Source organism: Engystomops pustulosus, chromosome 6, assembly GCF_040894005.1.
Source record: "Engystomops pustulosus chromosome 6, aEngPut4.maternal, whole genome shotgun sequence".
Classification (NCBI taxonomy): Eukaryota; Metazoa; Chordata; class Amphibia; order Anura; family Leptodactylidae; genus Engystomops; species Engystomops pustulosus.
The window spans coordinates 138,610,544-138,625,682 of record NC_092416.1 but is presented as its reverse complement, the minus strand read 5'-3'; the positions used below and the strand labels follow the sequence as shown (position 1 = coordinate 138,625,682).

The 15,139-nt window shown below is 39.0% G+C and overlaps 1 protein-coding gene across 6 annotated transcripts in view; it reads left to right on the top strand.

Moving 5' to 3' along the window:
- Positions 1-15,139, top strand: part of SLC4A1 (solute carrier family 4 member 1 (Diego blood group)) — a 40,525-nt gene that overhangs the window by 17,646 nt on the left and 7,740 nt on the right. For all 6 annotated transcript variants that reach the window (XM_072111329.1, XM_072111330.1, XM_072111333.1 and 3 more), the window contains 10 exons: positions 1,529-1,608; positions 6,133-6,313; positions 6,405-6,540; positions 9,852-9,939; positions 10,284-10,350; positions 10,989-11,173; positions 11,258-11,456; positions 11,569-11,769; positions 14,073-14,221; positions 14,340-14,534. In XM_072111329.1, the coding sequence (XP_071967430.1) occupies positions 1,529-1,608; positions 6,133-6,313; positions 6,405-6,540; positions 9,852-9,939; positions 10,284-10,350; positions 10,989-11,173; positions 11,258-11,456; positions 11,569-11,769; positions 14,073-14,221; positions 14,340-14,534 (1,481 nt within the window). The remainder of the gene's footprint in view (positions 1-1,528; positions 1,609-6,132; positions 6,314-6,404; positions 6,541-9,851; positions 9,940-10,283; positions 10,351-10,988; positions 11,174-11,257; positions 11,457-11,568; positions 11,770-14,072; positions 14,222-14,339; positions 14,535-15,139) is intronic.

The window sequence follows — 15,139 nt, the reverse complement described above, 5'->3', positions numbered from 1 at the left end:
AAACGTAGCACAAACGTTTGACACCAATTTTGTTTGATTTGAACAAGGTGGGGGGGCCAACTTCACTTAGGTGCTTGAGCAGTTCCCATTTTTTTTGATCATGCTCAGATACACAAGTAACTGGACAATGGTGGAGATTTATCAGAAGTGTCTAAGAGCAGAACTATTGTAGTTGTTCATGGAAACCAATCAGAGCTCAGCTATATAATAAAAGCTGAGCTCTGGTTGGTTTCCATTGCCATCTTTAATAGCTTTACCTCTTCTTCTTCTAATAAATCTTCCCCAATACTTTTTAAAGTGACCTTAAACATAGGGGAAGATTTATCATTAGGCAGGATTTTAAGCAGTTGTCTATGTGTTAGACTGGAAGGTTTCCAACAGATTTATAGCCTGGTGTATGTGCAGTGTTAAATGCCTTCTGATGTGTGTCCTCCATGTGAATAGATTGCATCAGTCAGTATGTTTAACATCCACTGAATTTCTGCCTTTTTGCGTTGTTTTTGCACAGGAAATTCTCAGATACCTCAAACATAAAATTGAGCAAACACTTCCCCCTGTTGTGGCAATGGACCCACATACAGCACCTCTTATGTGGTGTAGTTTTGCCATTAAATTTGCATTCTTTTGAAAATTCTCAGTTGATAAATGTGGTGAATTTTTTCCGCCATTGCGTGACTTTAAAAACGATGTCTGTGCAAAAATTTGCAATAATTATACGCCAAGAAGCTACATAGGACTAATAATAAATCTCCTCCATAAAGGCTATCCTGCCCCTTAAACAACTGATATTGTGACTTTACATTAACATGGTTACTTTGCAAGTTAATGCCCTATTAATTTGCTTTGGTATTGACCAACCAGGGAAACCAGTCATGCACGGATCCGTCTCCCTATTACTTCATACTGTAATGAAAGTCCAGGTCTTCCCATCATAGTTACAATCAGCTAATATTTAGACGTGTTCCTAAAAGAAGTTACTTTACCAAAGACTTTTATCACTTCTCCATAAGATAGGTGATAAATATGTGATCACTAGGGTAACCACAATGTTGGGACCCGCCATATGCATTAAAATAGTACCAGCAGTGCATATCAAATAGGGAGAAGGTGCTGAATAAAGCAGCAGGTGTTTTATGCAATGACAAGGGACAGGGGACTTGATGATCAAGGGGCCCCGACACCCATTTTGCAAAACTTGGTAGCTGTAACTAAAACAGTCACACAGAGTAATAAGAAAGAATAGATTGGTGGCTAAAGGTAGGTCCGTGAACCCTCATTCACCCACCAATAATTGTTTAATATATGTTGATGGTAAATATACCTGGGGCATTAGTCTCCAATCAGGGACTATTCACATGCGTTGTGCAGTATGCTGCACATCATATTTCCACTTTTGCAATGTTAAATTACATCTTCCATTCATGTGCATCATAGAATAAGACTTTTTGTATTCAAAAGTTGAAGAAATTTTAACTATTATATTATATTGGTGGAAATATATATAAATGTTTTTCTTTATCTCTTCTAGATTCAGTAACTGAAGTTCCTCTTCAGCTCTTCCCTCCCGCAGCTCCTTCCTATATCCCACCCAGACGTGGAGTAGACGAGGTGAGATGCTCAAATTCTCTTATAGCTGGTGTCTACAAATGTGCAGATGCCTTAGATTGTATATTTATTTAAGCTTAAAAAGGTCAAGCAGATGTGCCTATTCTTTTCCTTACAGCTCCAATTAATCTGCATTTACATAGAATATCATGACAGTATTCTTGCTCCCTTCTGCCACCACTAGAGGGAGCTTACAATACAATACAATTTATACAACAAAATCAACCATAAATCTATATGCAATGAGATCATAAGCCTCCTCTAGTGGTGGCAGCAGGCATCATGAATTTTATTATATAACTATACCATGCAGATATCCATGTCAGCACTGCTACATCTGATACAACCACAGTAATCTGATTGCAGTAAGATACCATGCTCATTTTCATGTAGGAATTTTTGAGTTGTAATAATTCTCTATGTTATAGTATCTGTCATCCATTTCAAAACCTTCTGTCACATTCATCAAGGGTGTGTACAGGAATGGCCGCGTGTGTTTACAGATAACACAACTCCTTGCAGAGTCGTTCATCTTCTTTAGTTGAGAGCCAGACCAAGCTGCCTGGTTCCTGCGGGTACCAGCAATATTTGACTCATGAGGGGTTAATTCTCTCCATTGAGGACATCCTCTGCTGTAGAAACTGACTTTTGTCCCTTCTGTCTGTTTAAAATGTGTCATTCGGAACAAACCAAGTGACAATGTGATACCAGTGATTTTCCATAGGACTTCAGGTTAACACACTGTTACCTTCACCCAGAGTTATCACTCAGCACAGAAGATACAGTTCAAGGAGAAAGCAATCTAAAAACAATCTGTCTTGAACTACCATTGATTCCCATAACAAATTGAATGAGGCACTTTAGAGGGCACCAGACTCAGGGCTGTAACTCAAGGAGATGCGGAAGGTGCAGAAGGTCGCATCGAGTTTAAAGGGGCTGTCCAGCCACAACAAGTTTTCGGCTATCCACAGGATTACTGATCAGTTCGGCACCCACTGTCTATGGCATGGACACTAGTAGCCGAGTACCACACTTGGCTGTATCCATCAGCACCATATAGATGAATAGAGCAGCAGATGCATCTCTAACTAGCTGCCATTAGTGGATTATAATATATGTGGTTTGTACTGTAGCCCATGGCCACCCAAACCACCCACCAAATATTGGACTCTGAAGGACCTTTTCCCATGAAAATCTCATACATCTGTTCCTGCTCTCAATAAACCTGCTCTTAATACACACGAAGGTCCTCCAAAGGTCCTGAAACTGCAAATTGAAAGCAGGCGGAAGGGACACATCCTCCATTCCCCAAGAAGTGGATTCTAGTTCCATATGTAAGAAGTGAATCCAGATGTGTTGGGGCTATGATATTCATACAGCCCAGGGCACATGCCATTCTTAATCTGTGCCTGCCAGTTGTTCTGTTCATTTTGGGGTACAGTGGGACACCCACCAACTGAAAGTTCTCAGTTGTCCTTATGTAGAGGAAATGTAATTATTTTTCTTTCTCTTTAAGCAGTAGCTTATGTAAAATCAGATGATCACATAAGTATAACAGAAGTGGGAAATACATTTTCTGACTTAAAGAATGCTAAAGACCTTGATGTTGGCCTGTATGGCCTTCCATTTGTGGTGACTTTCATTGACCGTGGCATGTAGACAATTCTTGGCTCGGGGTTAATGACCCTGACACCTTTTGCACTCCTGTAGCTGAGCTCATACCCCTATTTCCATGTGTCTTGGATATAGATAGACATCACTAAGCCATGTGCTCCGCTGTGTTGGTTTTCACCTCTGTTTAAAATGAAATGTGTGACATCTAGTTTAACTTGCTGTACCGCTAAATTATCAGGTCTATTAAGGGTTACACAAACATGGCCCACTGACCACCTGTTACACAACCGCAGAATAACCATTCTGGTGCCCCCTAGCCAGAAAGACATGACAAAGTATAAAGATCAGTGTCCAGAGTCACTTTACCAGAGATAAACCTTTTACCCACATCAAATGTGCATTATTTCCAATCAATGCATTTTCCATATCATATACTAATATACAATATATAATTAAAGATTATTGTTATTCATAGTAATATATGGAAATATACACTAAAAATATATGAGGAGGGGGTATACGGGGACTCTATTTATACTGTATATATATATTTTCCTGCAGTGCTATAATATCCATTATTACATTTACACTATTACTGTGATATATTGAGCACGTATATATCCCACCTTTTTCCCTTCATCTCTTTTCTGACACTCCCACAATTCCTTCTCTGCAGAGTTTGGGAGACTTACCTTCCTGTATCCCAGATTGGGAGAAGTATGTACAGGAATCCTTTTAAGGATTTTTAAGGACTTCACCTCTAATAGGAGTGTTCCTTGGTTTTTATACTAAAAATATTTAGCATTTTATTAGAGAACAGCATATGCTGTATGACATTACTCCATTATTCTTGTACAAATCAAAGAAAAAGAGGGGAATTGTATCTGTGGGGCTAATAATGCAAAATGCTTGGATTGCAATTAGAAAAATAATTTTTATTGATGAAATATCACACTAAACATAAATTTAAAGGCACATTATTATGTGCAGATTCCATTGCATGAACAAAAATTGTGTCAACAGTTCATGCAGTGTTGCAACCTACCCCCAAATGTACCTATTGGAACTGTTTGGCTGTGCGTTCTGTAAAGTGTAAGTGATGCAGGAATGTATCATAGGTATGTAATGGAATAATGTACTGTGCCTCGATAACAGAACCAGCAGCAAGCAATAATAAGTTTTCTTTGATTTGTACAAGTTCAAGTACAGGGATTTGTGGCTAGAATAGTCTAAGTTCAAACTATTACTCCATTATTCTTAATATTTCCCTTGAGAATAAAAATAAAATCTCCAGTTATTCTGTTACCTTGAGTTGTCCTCTTCTATCACGTTGTAAATTTCCACCAAGCGTTTGTTCTTACAACAGTTTGGAAAGATGGATGACAGCCAGTTACTGCTCCCATAGAAGATGTCACCCACAGTTTCCTAGATTTGTCCTGAATGGCAAATCTGCATAAGAAGAGAATATGCATAGGTTAAAGAGTTTGGAAAAGTTGGTTGAAACATCATTGGGATTTGTAATTGTCACCGAATCTTTTTATAGACAGATTGTTCTTGGGTAGAAATACCCTAGAGATATAACTGTTTCCGTAATCGCAAATTTTCCTGTATAACATTTGTCATGGATTGTCCTTAAAGGGGCGGTCTGCCTTATTAATCACATTAAATACCATCTAAGACCTATTTGAAATCATGGAGGAAAGAACATCTCCCCTTTTTCGGGAAGGCTCTATGTAATACTTAATTTTCCCTCAGTAGTACTGTAATGAAGATCTGCCCTTAACCCAAACAGTGATTGCTGGGGGCCTAAGCAGCGGAATAACATGTGATTGCTTTATTTTTGGAGGACCCCTCTAATAAAAAAAAAAAGTTTGTATAAATTGGAGAAATCATTTTTCAAAATTGTCACCAATGATACTGCTTTTCAACCTCAAACCACCCGCATTATAACGCATTGAGTACAGAACAGAAACACTGATTTTCAGGTTTAGCCAGAAAATCTTTGTACACTTTCACCCACCCTCTTTCCTTTTCCAACTTTACTTTAAGTATTGTCTTAAACACTGGATTCTCCACCAATGTCTCCCAGAATTTGCAGGGGACAGACCATCTACCCCACCTCACTATCCTGATCCCCAGGGATTTATGGGTAAGATATGCAGGGACAAGGTGGAGGGGGGTAGGAATGTAATGCTAAAGTGTGTGCAGCGTGTGCCATAATGACTTTATATAGACAAGTCATGTTTATATATACACAGGTGATGGGGATGTTTATAGTAGTTATATATATTGTCTATATACAGATATAAAAGCTTGGTGTGTAGTGTATGTACAATAAACAACAATGTGCCTTGTCATTTAGATCTGTCTGTAAATTAGGTAATCCAAAATTTTGTGTAATAATGAATATTCATTTAATTCAAATGTAGCAGAGCCCCATTTCATGGTTCAGACAATTCATTAGATTCAGCTTGTATCCTATGGAAAGCTACAAATACTTTCTAATAGCAAAAGGCATCTGTCCCAAATCATTCATTCTGCAACATCACAAGATCAGCACTGCTACATGTATTCTGTATAATATGCAAGGCTATCCTGAGACACAGGTCCACCACTTTGTTGTCCACATTTGTCAGATTTATGTTATCAATTCCATATTTTCCCATCGGTGTTTGAAGATTGTATTTATAAGGTTTTTCATTACTACATCCTTCTCAATTGCTTGTTAGATTTTAGGGTAATTTTGTGGGTTGAACCCCTAATTTGGTAAATGCTATGAGTCTCTAGTTTCAAGTGACTTGCAGATGAATTTATTACGCCTCTTCATGACTACACATATTATGTTGCATCTTTCACTCTTCTAGTCATTTCTAGTTACAACCTTTCAACTTTTTGACCTCCCTTTTCCATTAGGCCTACGTGGAGTTACAGGAGTTGACCATGGACCATACTAATGAACTGCACTGGGTGGAGGCAGCACGCTGGCTGAAGACTGAAGAAAACTATCAGGGTGATCAAAAGCAATGGGGTAAACCACACTTATCCCACCTCACCTTCAACAGTCTTCTGGAGCTGCGTCAAACCTTAAAAAATGGTGAGTTCTTATCAACCTGGATCTGAAATCTGGATCTGAAATCTGGATTTGAGTGACGTGTCCTATCTTCTAACCATTTGTTTATTTGAAGGGACTGTGATTCTTGACCTCGCTGAAAAAACTCTGGCTGGAATCTCTAGTCAAGTCATCGACCAGTTGATTTATGAAGGACATGTTAGGCCTGAGAACAGAGAAGAGGTCCTGAGGGCTCTTCTACTGCGACACAGGTAACCTCAAACCTAGCCTCTACTGTAATTACCACCTACTTGTATATTATTGTCTGAAAATATTGGACAGAAGAACTAGATAATGGTTATACTAAACTAAAAGTCCGATACTGTGAGAAATATTGTCCGCTGAACTACAAAGAGCCATTAAAGATTTCACTCAACCCCATGACCTATAAAGGAAATTTACTACCATAATCCAGCATGATAAACCAGGGACATATACTCATAATTTCAGGCTCTATGGCTGGTAATCTTCTTATATTTGTTGTCCAAAAAAAAAAAAAGATTATGCCAATGAGACAGAAGGGCTCTGGGTACGTTACCAGAGCCCCTCTGAGCTGCAGGTTCATGGGCTGTTGCAGTGTACAGTGTGCTGAAACTTCTGTAAGTGGACCTTCTGTGGTTGGAAGTGCTAAGGGAGCAGGGGGAGGGGGAGGCAGTCTAACAGCCTGTGAATCTGCAGCACAGATGGGCTCTGGTAATGCCTTTCTGACTCTTTTGCAAAATGTACAAGGTTTAGTCATTGATTTAGTCATAATAAGTAATAAACTCATAGATCATAGTGCCTGGATCTATAAGTAAGTGTCCCTGGTTAATCACCTTGATGATAAAGGTAGATTTCCTTTGAACAGATATTTCTTAAGTTCTTAGTGACTAGTTGTTTTGGGTCTTAATGACCAAGCCTTGTCTTCATATTTTGCCCTTTATGCATTCCAAGTAACTTTTTAAATTTGTAATCCTGCTTTTCACATTGTACATATGTCAATGTTCACAAGATAACTTTGCTCCATAGGTTGATTTTTTTGCATGGGTTGCCGTCTTCCAGGACCCATAACATTTTTATGATTTTACGTTTGTGTGATTTTTTTTCTACATTTGACTTTCTGTTTTATTTTTTCTCTATTTTTCTTTTATAATGGTCTAAAACGCCAATGGTTGTACATGACTGCATACCTAGTGTGTATCTTTTATTTTTTGGCTAATTTTTCTGATTAATAAAAGAAAAATTTGTAGAAGAAAACTGAAAATGTTATTTCTATATAAGATTTTCTAGAATAACTTTTAGTCTTACTTTTGAAGTTAACATGCAATCATTTGATTGCTTATATAATGCACTGCAATTATTTGTATTGCAGTGTATTATACAACAACAGGCAGCCTATTAGATGCCTCCACTGGAAAACCATAGACATACTATGACAACAAGAAGCCCCTCCCTTTATAAACTTATAAGAAGCCACAGTTGTCATTTAGAGCAGTATTTAAAGGGATATTCCCCCAAGACAAGTTTCTTACATGTACTCAGCACATCAAAACAACACATTCACTGATATTAACAAAAATGCAGCATATATATTTAGATATAAGTCCAACCTGGCACTATCAGTCCTGCTGGACACAATTTCAGTTGCCCCTAGATCCCACCCTGTAACTGCAGACTTAGGGTCGAGCGCCATCTTGGATGAGATCATGCTATTTCGATTACTGTGTCTTGTGCCTGTAGCCACATCCCCTGCAGACCTAGCACAGAGCTCACAGACACTGATTCACTTCCTGCCAGGAGATTGTGAGGAGAGACAAGCTGCAAACAACAGCTTGTTGTTTCCCCTTCCCCGGGGGGAAGGGGAATGCAGGCACATAGCTGTGAGACTGAGAACAGAGATGTAGCAGAGCTGATTCTGTAATGGCAATCTAATGGATCTCATGCATCTCCGATCTGTCTCATCTCTCTTTCTATATGTCAGTGTGTTAGTACAATGTCAGAAGCTAGATGGAAGTATATGTACACCTTGTTCCTTGATAATCTAATCACATTGTCACCTCACAAAAGTAGATGGGTCATCTGCAAAGAGTTTGTATGTTCTCTCTGTGTTTGCGTGGGTTTCCTCCGGGTACTCCGGTTTCCTCCCACACTTCAAAACATACTGTTAGGTTGTTTAGATTGTGAGCCCCATGGGGACAGGGACCAATTTGCTTGTGCAGCGCTGCTTAATCTGTGTGCGCTATATAAATAAAGAATTATTATTATTATTATTATAATGTGTCTGCGTAAAGAGTCCCCACCCACACCCTGGGATTTTGCACTGAGCACCATAGAAAGTGATAGGAGCTAAAACGGTAATACAACTGAGTAAAATTGTAAAGCAATTCTCTTTAAAGAGAACCTCTCACAATGAATGTAATTTTAGCTGGTGCTAGGTTCCCATAACTTATGCTATGCTCATTTTAAAAATGCCTTTGATAAACTACTGAAATAATTCAGAATGCTGACATAGTTTATTTAAGATGACAGGGGCCTAACTTAGAGAGGCAGAGCCCAATAGCAGGCCCTATTCCCACTTAAAAAAATATACGTTTGTAACTCGCATGTGGGATTATACAATCACACATTTATACGCTCATACGCACACATATAGAGCTTATACACACATACAATGTCATATACAAAGGTACAGCATATATAGACACATACAGTATATGCACACACCATACACCGTATACACATTACATATACACCATATATACATCATATATATTTTATATGCATTATATGCTGTGCAATGTGCAGCTTAATATGTATATAAAGATGTACATCCACCATTATTTAGTGCGTCAGGGGGATGACGGAGCCCCCTGACACTGCAGGCCCTATAGTAGCTTCTGTGGCTGCTACCACTGTAGTTACACCCATGACTTGGCTCCCTGCAAGCAGAGTGTGGTGAGTCCCAGGGGCTGGGGCTGTAGCCTTTGTGTGCCTGTGTCTCCTTATCAATTCTTCCTGTGCTCCACGCCATCCCCCTCCCTCTCCTGCCTGCTCAATGGCAGGAAGTGGGGAGGATGAGGGATCTGCATGAGTGTGGAGGAGAGGAGACTGACACAGGCACACACAGGCAGCAGCTGCACCCTCCTACCCCTGGGACTCACCATACGCTGCTGGCAGAGAGTCAGGTAAAATAAAATGTAAAATAATATTATAAACTTCCAGAATGTTTCAAAACGCTGACAAATACATTTTTTAAAATTAGCATAACATTGGAACCGGTCACCAGCTAAAAACCACATTTCAGGTGACAAGTTCACTTTAAGCATCTTAAATCGGGTCTCCCTGTGACACAGGCTGCCATTGCTGTTCCTGGCATGCTAAACCTGTACCAGACTTGGATAAGACGCCCATATATAATACAGGAGCCCAGCGTAAAGCTATAAAAAATATGTATTCGGAATCAAAAATATTTAATTATTTGACTCCTATTTACAGCCTTGGAAATGTGATAGTGATGACAAGGGTTTTTATATATATTCTATAGCCACCCTGATGGAGATGGATCCAATGGAGACCCTGAAAGTGGACAACCCCTTATACATCAAGTAGAGATGAAGGCTCTTACTGAGAAGGTAAGAAAGGTCCCACCCTTAGCTCCTAGATTCCAAATTAAAATCTGTCATAGAATCCCCATGTACCATTTATAACAAAGTGCCTTTTTATGTGGAATAGAGACCATTGAGTCTTATTATGAATGACAAATGAATGACTAGAATAGCAAAACCTGACATTTTAACGTATCCATCTCTAATTTTACTACCACTTGCCTCTCCCCATGATTACATTGCATCATCTTGCCTATACGGTATATGAGCCCCTGGAACCAATTATTTTGTTCTTTATTGCCTTCTTATGAAACAACTTCAATTTTTTTTATACAATGGATTAAATCTATGTATTACTTCCAACTTGATAGGAACCTCTAAAAGAAAATTTGAAAGAGCGAGTACCGGAAAATGCAGAAGCCTCTGTGGTACTTGTGGGTAAGTTACATTTTTACATGTAGTCTTCTTTTCGTTATACTCTGTTAAAAAATGTAGATTCTGATTTCCCATATTGGCCCACATTTATTAAAGTGTTTGTGCCATTTTTATGTGTGACTGTGCACCGAAAAGAACGTGCAAACTGCTTACGCATGTATGTAAGAAGTGTTTGTGTCAGTTTTGTGTCAGAGCAGCACCGTGTCCGCGGCACCACACCACAAAATTCTGCCGGTACCGATTCAGACTATGCACCACATTTATTACGGGAACTCAACAGAATTGTGTCGCACGGTCTATGTTAAAGGTGCGCCAAAAAAAAAGTTGGTGCGCATGAGCAGTGCAGGGGCCACCAGATTAATGTAAACCGTGTGCCAGTATTCAATAATCTGCCGCACTATGCAAATTAGAGAGGCAAACTATACCTAGTACAGTTTGTACTACTTTTGATAAATGTGGGCCATTACATTGTTAATAATTGGTCTTATTTCTCTTTTTTTACCACCTTCCATGTTCTCATTACCTTTCCTTCCAAAAAGTTCCTATCTTCTATACTCATACTATAATATCTTTTTTGTGGCCCATTCCAACATGCCATGTTTGTCATCCCATTTTCTGTCTCACCATGTCCCAACTACCAGGTAGTGCAAATTTCTTGGAATCCCCCACACTCTGTTTCGTACGCCTGAAAGAAGCTGTTATCCTTGAGTCAGTCCTTGAGGTATCTCTACCCATCAGGTTCCTCTTCATAATCCTTGGACCCAAAGATAGCTACAGGAGCTACCATGAAGTTGGAAGGGCAGTGTCTAGCATGATGGCTGAGAGGGTAAATAATACTACATGAAATGCTTTAATTGTAGTCTATATTGTCTCCTTTTTTTACATTGGTTTCCTGATTGTGGTTCCTCAGGTTTTCCGAACTGACATGTACTTGGCTGGGGGGCGCCAGGACATCTTACAATCCCTGGATGAGTTCTTGGATTGCTGTATAGTCCTACCTCCCACTGATTCTACCAGTGAGCAGTTACTTAAGGAGCTGCTACCTGTCCAACAGAATCTGCTGAGGAAGAGGTATCAAGAAATCAGAGTGGTTCCTGGTGGTCACAAAGGTAGGGACTTTATGGTGCAGGTGTGCCCTTTAATCAGAATATGCATTTGGCTATTCCAAAGGAGTAGGTTTTACTTGTCTGTTATTAAACTTTCATCTAATCTATTCCATAGATGAAAAACCACATTTTGAACCTGAAGATCCTTTAGAAAGAACCCGCAAGCCATTTGGGGGCCTTGTACGTGACATCAAAAGACGTTACCCACAGTATCTCTCAGACATCCGAGATGCTCTTAACCCGCAGTGTCTGGCTGCAGTCATCTTCATCTACTTTGCAGCCCTTTCTCCCGCTATCACATTTGGTGGCCTGATGGGTAAGTATCTTTTAACACCTGTGTCTAGCTATTATTATAAAGTGAAACCTATCCCCCATTATAGAACTCCCTCACTTACAAGGGCAACATCACCAATTGCCCTTGTCATATGTCCCCCAAGGACATATGTGGATTATTAGCCCCCAGGTGCATAACTTTATTTATCCACATTGAACCTCATTTGCCAAGTGGGTGACCAAACACTCAGACTTACATGTCAATATTGCTGCAGTAACAATTTTTTTTTTATTGAAAAAAATATTTTTATTCTGCTTATGAGCTGCTTTTAATTCTAAAGTATAAAATGTGTATCAATGTATGATTTATTGGTCACTTTGTTGATAGTGGCTTAAGGGACATCTACCACCAGGATGAAGGATTGTAAACCAAGCACACTGACATACTGGTGTGTGCCCCCTCTGGCAGAATCTGCTATTTTTTAGATTCTCAGGGCCTTGTTTTACAAAGAAAATTACGGAAAAACAAGGAGCGCACCCCAGTATGTCAGTGTGCTTGGTTTACAATCCTTCATCCTAATGGTAGATTTTCTTTAAGACTTTCAGGTGACATGGATTAATGGTTCATCCTTTGTTTTGCTTTTTGGCATACTATAAATATGAGAGAGTCTTTAAATGTGTGTATAAATATGTATCATTTTATGTGTAAGGGGAAAGGGGGGGGCATTCAGAAGTATGCTGTGGACTCCCTCCTCTCTTAGTTATGCCCCTGGTATAAGATACCAGTCTGTGATGTATGGAGAAACATATGTTTTTACATTGCAATACCAGGATACTATACCAAAGATCCACATTGCAGGGGGAAAAGACATCATAGAGGAACACTCTGTAAAGCAGAGTACAGCAGTCTGTTGTTTAGGACTGATGATTGACAATTCATTTTTGGCATTTTAACACATAGCAGATCCGTGTTGGATTTTCTACTATGGAATTGCTACATTAGCTGAAAATAGATTTAAACAAAATGATAGATTGCCCTTCACAAGCTGTCATTTTAGGTTTTGAATTTTCACCATGGAGTGCTCCCTTGCAATTCATAATGTGAATTTCTTTAGCCAATCTACATCTAAACAAACACAGGATTTTTAGGCAGGTTTTTTCCTATCCAGTTTGTCTTCTGTTGTGTATTTGGGGTTCATTAACTTGGAAACATTGGAAACTAACAGTATTTGGTACAGGAATAATGGACATTTAGATAGCTTTCATTGGTTTAAACTGCAATAAAATTGCAGATTAATGTAAATGAAGGAACTCTGTGGGGTGAAGTATTTGATGTCTTCTAAACATGTCCCCTCCTTCAATGCTTTCTTTGTGAGGAACATAATGGAACACAGTACTTGGGATTTCTGTGTTTTAAGCTTGCAGTACTTCTGTCCATTTTGTCAATTTAAAAATGTGTTATACATAAGGGGGGATCTATGAAGATGAAGCATTTTACATGCCTTCTCTTTCAGAAAACTGGTGTCGAAGGCATTGGACATCTCCCCCGTTGTCTGTTAAACTATCACATCATCAGACAGGGGGCAATATCTGGTGTCCTTTACAAGTGAGGTTTTCAATGCTTTCTTCTCGAAAATGTATCACAAGGGATTAAACAAACCCTCAGCTATAACATGTGGAGGACTCTGGCTGTAATGTTCAATTTCACAGTAATGCCTGAAAATATTAAGTAACAAACAATGGCTACTCTATTCTTTTGGCTGTCCATGTAATGTATGGGCCACTTTAATGAAGGATATGACCATTAAAACTGTTGTCAAAATTTTTAAATTAAAAGGGTATTCTCACCTGGGCATTCGCATTTAGTTGAATTTATGTGCCATATACATACATTGCTTCAATTGGATGTTATTGAAAAAAATTTACCTGTGTAAAAAAGAAAATTCCTATAAATGTTGTCCCTTAGAAACCAGATAGCTTTCATGGATATGACCACCCTGCACCCGGCATTCATGGACGGTTGTGGTGCAAGCAATATCTCCTGGACATTTCATGTACAAAAGCAATTCGTTTTTTGTGCAATCACTCAAACAGTGGTGGTCATAACCAAGGACTAGAATCTTGTTTCTGGGGGACAAAATAACTACATTTATGGGAAAATGTTCTCACACAGGTACATATATTTTAATAACATCCAATTGAAGAAGTGTATGTGTATAGTAGATGAGTTAAATTAAATCTTGTCGCTCAGATGAGACTAGCAGTTCAGGCTAGGTGTACAATGCTCATGGTATTTTGTACAGTATTCAGACTAAATAGTAACATGCACATTATTTTGTATTATAGCTCAGAAGATTGATAGCTGGATGGGGGTCTCTGAACTTATGGTCTCCACAGCCCTCCAAGGCATTTTATTCTGTCTTCTTGGTGCCCAGCCGCTGCTCATTCTTGGATTTTCTGGACCTCTCCTGGTGTTTGAAGAAGCTTTTTATAACGTAAGTGGCAATTCATATCCTTGAGAAGACCTGTCCATTTTTGGAAAACAAACATTTAATGTGAGTTCTAGAACCATGTTCCCCTTTAATAAGAGTTATATATTGTATTGTCTTCCAGTTCTGTGAACCCCAAGGTATTGAGTACATTGTGGCACGTGTTTGGGTTGGATTCTGGTTAATTCTCATTGTAATCATTGTGGTGGCCTGTGAGGGCAGTTTCCTGGTCCGCTTCATTTCACGATTCACACAGGAAATCTTTGCCTTTCTTATCTCGCTTATCTTCATCTATGAGACATTTTCCAATTTGGCCAAGGTAAGTATGATGCAGATTTCCATTTGTGCAATATAATTCCCGAATATGCTTGAGTATAAGCCAACCAGAATATAAGCACCTTATTTCCCACAAAAAATGTTTAAAACTTATTGACTCAAGTATGAGCCTAGTATGGGAAATACATTGGTCATAGCCTCCTCTTACCAATGGCCAACAGCGTCCCGTGACTAATGAAGTGCTAGCAACCTCCCCCAGTATAAAAAAGAAGTGTCAAGCAGTATCCCTACTAATGAAATCCCCAGCAGCCTCCCCTCACTAATGGAATGCCCAGCAGCCTCCCTCACTAATGAAATGCCCAGCAGCCTCCACCAGTAAATAAAAACAGCTCAATGATAACATAATATGCCAATTTACAGTACAGTACATGCTATGACTATCGATTGACCAAAAGCTCCCAGTTTGATTGATAGTGGCCTCCCAGTTCAAATCACCATCAAAATAATTTTGAGTCTTCAGTGGGAAGCTGAAACAAACATAAAAAAAGCTCCATAGCTCATTCTCCCTTTCTGATGTCTGACCTAAATATGGAGGTGAAAACACCTTCTTTCTTTACTAGAATTCTATGAAATGGTTGACATTGATCA